At 38.9% G+C, this 6856-nt stretch overlaps 1 protein-coding gene across 1 annotated transcript; it reads right to left on the bottom strand.

The window, feature by feature from the left end:
- Window positions 1-1866: 1866 nt before the first annotated feature.
- On the bottom strand, window positions 1867-3199 carry LOC131671900 (ATP-dependent DNA helicase PIF1-like). Its single transcript, XM_058948689.1, has 4 exons — window positions 2930-3199; window positions 2474-2809; window positions 2141-2361; window positions 1867-2056 (listed from the first exon to the last, which is right to left on the bottom strand). Exons 1-4 carry the CDS (start codon window positions 3197-3199, stop codon window positions 1867-1869), a joined length of 1017 nt encoding a protein of 338 aa, XP_058804672.1.
- Between the last annotated feature and the right edge of the window lie 3657 nt (window positions 3200-6856).

Genomic DNA, 6856 nt, shown 5'->3' on the forward strand with positions numbered 1-6856 from the left:
GTCAATTAATGTTTGGGCGGGCATAGTTGGGGAATACGTTGTGGGTCCAATTTTTTATGACCGTAATTTAAACGGCGAGCTTTATTTAGATATTCTCGAGAACCAAATTCCACCTCTTCTAGAAAACATTCCGCTAGAAATAAGGCGAGACATGTGGTTCCAGCAAGATGGTGCTCCCGCTCATCGTCGACTACTTATCAGGAGATTTCTGAACGCGACATACCCAAATAGTTGGATTGGAATTGGTAGTCCAATCTGTGAATTCCCTGCGCGATCGCCAGATTTGACCCCATTGGACTTCTTTCTGTGGGGGGCCGTGAAGCAGAGAGTTTACGCGGAAGCCCCGACGACGGCACAAAATATGATGGAGAGAATTGTTGCAGCATTCCAGGAGTTAACCCCACAAACATTAATAGATGTCCAAAGAAGTTTTCGGCAGAGAATACAAATGTGCATTCAACAAAATGGGCGATTGATAGAGCACTTGAGACATTGAAATTTCCGTGACTATAGCTGAACGAAGGGGTCTTGCCTTAAGTGGTTGGACTTGAAGGTCTTGCCTTAAGTGATCCAAAGGATACCTCTGTCTTTGTTTGAAGCTAGTAACATTCATCTAAAACATCTTATTTCTAGAACAAATTCTCTTTTCAGTTAAAGGGAGAGCTACCTACCTATTGATGATCAAAAAATGATTCAGACAAAAAGTGTTTCTCTTTTTTAGTAGAATCCGAATCGCCATAAAATATGCACATTTCATATGAAAATTTGGTCTTGACTTTCAAATGACCTTGAAGGTCATGTTCAAGGTCGCAGCTGAAATAGCCAAAAGATGCCCCCCTTCGAACCGAACAAATTTTATTTGAAACATTTTTTTCTCAGAGCAAATTATTAACCTGTTTTAGGGGGTGGTAAATTAAAATGGGACACCCTGTATATATATCTTTCGAGCATTTAGGCCATGATTTTTTATACATTTGGAATCAGAAGTATGAAATCAGTAAGTTTCTTCGCGTAATACATTAAAATAATACCCACTTTCCAAACTTGGTCCAGAATGAAAAATTGCACTTATTACCCTAAAACATTTATTATCAATAAAAAGTTTCGTCTTTGGCACATCATTAATCTTGAATCCGGTGAATTTATTATTGTCAGAAAACAACGACAGCCTTATTATTAAAATTTTTTCCAAATCGATACTGAGATATACTTTTTTTTGTTTTTTATATTTACAATTATTATGACAACTTTCTTGAATGTCGCGCCATACATTAATATTTTCATCAATAATTTGCTGCAACGTATATGCTCCATTTGTTTCTGCATTTAAGTATAAATTAAGTATATAATTACGTGTTATAATTGGATCAGGTCTGAAATGACAACCCAGGCATCTTATTCCAATTGTAAGTTCATGTTCAGTAAGTTTACCTATTATTTCAAATTTCATACATATATCCGTCAAATAATATGCAGCATCTTTTTGAATTAAGAATGAATACTTGGCAGTATTAAGAAAATTCGAAAGCGGGACTAAGTTAACCGAAGTCTTGGTAATATATTGTTTAAATATTTGTAAAAGTATATCTCGATCCTTGCATTCAAGTAAATGTTTTCCAATCAATTGGCAGTGAAATAGACTCTGTATACATGCTTTTGCATAAGATAAGCTATTTTTATCAAGCAATGGGTGAATGAATGGACTCAACGAACATTGTAAAATTTTATCAACATTGTCAGCTTGAATCTGCAATGTATGGCGTGATACAGACCATACACTATCAAATATTTTATTATTTTTATAAACGTTGTTAACAGGAATATTATAAATATCAAGATCCGTACAATATTGTTTTCTCAGTCTATTTATTCTCTTATAGCCGACTCATCAGCTTTAACACTAGAAGGATCAAAATTAATTAAATGCAAACCTTCTAATTTGGTAATTCTAGATAAAGCTACGTACGTTTGTCCACAACTAAAAATGCTGTTTCCAGCTTCAACAACGGCATTTTCTAAATTTAAACCTTGGCTTTTATGAATAGTAATAGCATAACTGAGACAAATCGGAAATTGTTCTCTTGTAATGAATACTTAATCTAATATTTGGAATTGGTATTCTAATCGTTTGATAGAATACTCTTGATTTGATTCAAGTCTAATAGCAATGCTATCTATACCTGTTTTTCCTTTGTTCACTGCAATAACTGTTGCTATAGTTCCATTAACTAATCCGACAGACACATCGATATTTCTCCGTATCATAATCTTGCAACCTATTTTGATTGTGATTACTTGAGAAATTCCACAAGCGTTGTCATCATCTTCGTTTAACATTTTCAAAATACGTTTTTCTAATCTCTTTGGACATTTATAACAATCATTGGCAATTAGCTTTACTCTTCAGACTCTAGTTTATTCAACATAGTATTATTAAGTATTGAACACATATTTTAGTTGGCATCAAGCATACTGTGTTGCTAGGCAAATTATTCAAATATTCGTACAATTCATGAAGAGAAATTGACGGAGTATGGCTGGAAAAAGAAATTTTTCTCTTCAGTAAAGTTTCTATATCCGAATTAGCTAAATAACCCAATCTTAATTTCCCTAAAATTTCTGAGTAAACTTTATCAGTTTTCTGCCTCATATTTATATTCAATTCCTCATATTTAAACAAAGTCCACAAATTGAATGACAACATGCCTTTAATATATTTATTAATTTGTGCTTTTGTCAGTGGAATAAAAGCAAATTCTTCTCGTACAGGTGGCAATTGAAGTAAATCGCCAAATACTACAATATGAATCTTAACAAACCAACCGTCTTTTTTGTCTGATGTGCAAAAAATCTCTGCCAAACGTAAATGTATATACAAAAGGGTTACGTTTGATATCATAGAAATCTCATCGATGATAAAAAAATCTACATCCTTTAAACTTTGACGTATTCTTTTCAATGCATTATCGGATAAAGGTTTATATTTTGCCGTGTCTCCTTGCTCTACAGGTAATTGTAATAACCTATGGACTGTTAGGCCTTGAATATTAAATGCTGCAATACCAGTCGGAGCAGCAACAGCGATATTTTTCTTTCTTTTTAGTTTGTTCCATATTACCAAGTTTTCAATCAAGTAACTTTTACCAGTACCGCCAAATCCACTAACAAACAGTCTTATTGTTTTATTGTCAGATAACATTGTATATGTAATTTTATTAAATATTCTCAATTGATCAATATTTAAATTTTTAATAGATTGATCTATATCAATATCTTTTTTTCGAAAACCCCTTAAATCAAGTCTTGAACATCTTTTATAACTTGTACTGCATCAAGAGGATCAGCATTTTCCAGATGTTCTGATTTTTGGGATAAGGTTTTAACCAATTCTTGTTGCTCGATTAATTTACTAGCCTCATCCATAGCATTTTGTATCACCTGCAGCTTATCATGATATTTAAGTGCTTCAGATAAATCATTTTTTATTTTGATAAAAGCATTATGGTATGTATCTTGGTTTGCCTTAAGTTCCTGAGTATTTCTCCAAGGTTTAAATAATATCAGTATAGAAAAATAATAAGCCACAGGTTGTGTTTGAGGATTGTAGTTCATATGAAGAACCAAGCGAGCTTGTTTTCTTTTTCTGCAATATAAATTTTCATCCATCTTATAAAATTCAACTTTGCGATTTGGCTTTTTTTTCCATATATCAAAAAATCTTGCAAAATCATATAAACACATAGTTTCTAACTCTTTAGGGCGCTTTAGATAGTATGTATCCACTAAATTATCACAAAAGATGTCCGTTGAATCTTCTGGCAATATTGTTCCATTGTATCTTTTGGTTTTAATTTTCTTTTTTTCTCAAAACCAACGTCAACCTATATAAAAGTAGTATTTGGATCTGTTTCATGAAGCGAATGGCCTAATAAAGTATCAGCCGCATCAATAGCTCCACATTCTCTATGGGTAAGTCCGCGCAGACCTATAGTCCAAAGTCTGCTGCAAAGAGACCTGTTCAACGCTATATCAGAAAGATCAACATTACTTTTTTCACCTTTCGTCCCATAACATGTAACGTAATGTGTCAAAAGATACGTTGATTCACCAATAAATTGAGCATCGGTGTTTCCTTCCCATAAAACTAATATGGCAGGCATATAATCATTTGTATATTGTTCATTAGAAGCTCGAGGCAGATCATCAAGCCTACTATTATTTTTTAACTTTCTACGATTTGTTATAGCTATTATAACATCACGTAAAATAAATTCTTTTGTTGTTTTCCGTGGAAATTCGAAACGACAAGCGGATATAAAACCAGTTCGTGTCTTATTTTTACGCATACAATAGTTATTATGTTTGTGTTGTTGATATTCCATTACTCTACGATACATATCTGGAGATGTATATTTATTAGGTAAACGACATGTAATGTATTGCATTATAAATTTTCCTCCATCTTCATTCGAAGATTTACCATATACTGGAGCATCTTTTATCCAGAATATACGATGAAAATGAGGTAATCCTCGACCTTGATACTCTCGAACATAATAATAGTTTTCAATTTTTCCTATAGGTCTTGCGTCAAAAAGCAAATAAGCCATCATAGCTTTAAACTTTAGTTCGATGAAAATTGCAGCTGGAACAGGGTAGTCAACGATGAGTTGACTAATAGATCCAAGTCATTCTCATTGTAAGCCAGAGGATTTTCATAAACTTTTTTCATTTGATATAATTTTGAATCCAATTCATTAGATTTTTTAACATTATAACGGGGATTTAGCCCGGTTAGCCCCGTAAATATAAAAAAAAGGAAATAACTAATGTTAAATGAGGAATGTCCGAGCGAAGTCTGGAGCCTCCTGGACTGTCCATCTTCTCAGGTCCGGTGTTCGTCACGCCGGAGACAGGACAGCCGGATCCGCGCAGATTCGTAGTGTTGGCCGAAGAACGCAAAAGTCGAAGATTCGAAAGCGGGTGTAGGCGCGAAAGGGCGGAGCGTTTGAATAAGGCGTCGGGATACGATTAAATAAAAGAGACTCATGGTAAACAGTACTTTTAATCGGTAGAAGTTAACAAAAGTGGTCGGAAGGAGGGAGAGAGTACGCTGAGAGAACGGGTAGAGAGAGAGTAAACCAACCAGCCGGTACTTACGATGACGGCGCTCGTCCTCTAGATACGCAAACGAGTCGCACAGTTTGCGTCAACGCACACGCACAAATTATCGGGCACCACGTGCACTCCGCGGCTCGTTTCCTCCTGACGAAATCCTGCGCTACCAGCTGCAACACGCGAGCGTAGATCCTCTACTGGGCCGGGCGACGTCGCAATCCTTCTCTGGATAAAGGCCCCAACTCCGAGATTGAAGAAGAGGGAAGCACCAGGTCACTACGAAGATGTGAGCAGGGAAAGTCGTTGAGACAGAGGAATCTACCTGCCCGCTGACAAATCCGCACGATAGCAGCTCTCTAGCGTGTTGCCTGCTCGGCTCTCGATTTCTTTCTGCCCTGTGTCTAGTCGATTAGTGCCCGCGGTCACTCGCTAAGGCGCGACTATGTCTCTCTCTCTCTCTCCGCGCCTCGCGGTCGCGCACGGAAGTATCCCTGCGTACTCGCATCTCTCTCTCTCTCTCACCTTATATTCGAACCGAAAGGTAATTACATATACAGATATTAATAATAAATGAATATAAACATAATAAATTCATAAATATATAGGATAAGTTCCGGGAAATATGTTATATTTACATATCATTACTAGGGAGAGAGAGATATAACGGGTTGGCAATCTCACTCGTTATATCCCCCCGGCCCAGACGCTGAGTACGGAGTACCAGCTCGATAGGATGACTCTCTCTCTTTCTCTCTGTAATAAGGAAAAGACGAAACTTATTATAAGAATTTATTATCAACGTCAAAGAAAAAGGGAAACATCGTGATACAAAAAAAAAGGTTTAGACAAAGAAACATCAAGTAGGCGCCTCTCTCTCTCCGTACAAATTAAGGTTCAGCTAACCATCTGCTCGCGATGAGAATGCGTTGACGCAGGTGAGCATTGTAGACCCTTCTACTCATCGTAGGAGTATGGGGCCAAGAGTCCCTGGGCCCATTTCCAGTGCTGAGTGTAGTTGGGGCAGTCCCTTCCCCTTGACACTCCTGTCAGGCCGCAGTGCGGGCAGCTCCGGATCAACCGAAGGTCTAGACGGGGGCCATCCCACTTGCCGCACGGGCGAGTAGCAGCAGCTCCTTGCCTCGCATGGTGACCTGGCTCGTTCCTCACCCTGTTGGACGTGTGCGGGTTGGGAACAAGGAGAAGACGGCTGGCGTTCTCCTCTTCCAAGGCCGCCAGCTGGGCCCGCAGAGCGTGCAGTTCTTGGAGCTTCTTAGCCTGCTCTGCTATAATACGCTCTCTTTCCTGTTCTGCCTCCAGTCTCCTCTTCCTCTCCGTGAGCCAGGCCGAGGGTGTCTCCTCGAGGTAGGCAGCTAGATCAATGGCCTCCTGCACCTTGGGGAGCCATTCTTTTGCCAGCTCTGCTGCCTGAGGACATGGACGGCCGGCGAAGTCAAGGACAGCCTGGTAGGCCTCTTGCTCCAGCTTGGTGGCTTCGATGCGAGCCTTCCTGGCTGCCTTGGCTCGAGTTAGGATCTCGCCCCATTCGGCGAACAAGTCTTTGGCCACTGTTGGTCCGGGTAATGGACTCGGGGCTACCTCGTCTTCAAAGACTGCCCCGGTAGCTGTTGGAGAGGCCTGGGTATGCGTTGACGCAGGTGGGTCCTTTGGACCAGGTAGCGGGATCGGTGCCCGCTTGCCCTCAGAGGCGACTCCAACGGCCCCTGGAAGGGCTCCATCG

Source organism: Phymastichus coffea, unplaced genomic scaffold, assembly GCF_024137745.1.
Source record: "Phymastichus coffea isolate CEN01 unplaced genomic scaffold, Cenicafe_Pcof_1.1 PCOF00010, whole genome shotgun sequence".
NCBI classification, from domain to species: Eukaryota; Metazoa; Arthropoda; class Insecta; order Hymenoptera; family Eulophidae; genus Phymastichus; species Phymastichus coffea.

Bases quoted from the DNA above. Each gene is read 5' to 3' on its own strand.
- LOC131671900 (XM_058948689.1), bottom strand. From the start codon at position 3,199: ATGTTATCTGACAATAAAACAATAAGACTGTTTGTTAGTGGATTTGGC. The intron at 2,810-2,929 runs GTAGATTTTTTT...TGGTTTGTTAAG, and splicing joins TACGTCAAAGTTTAAAGGAT to ATTCATATTGTAGTATTTGG. The intron at 2,057-2,140 runs GTATTCTATCAA...GATTTGTCTCAG, and splicing joins AGACTTGAATCAAATCAAGA to TTATGCTATTACTATTCATA.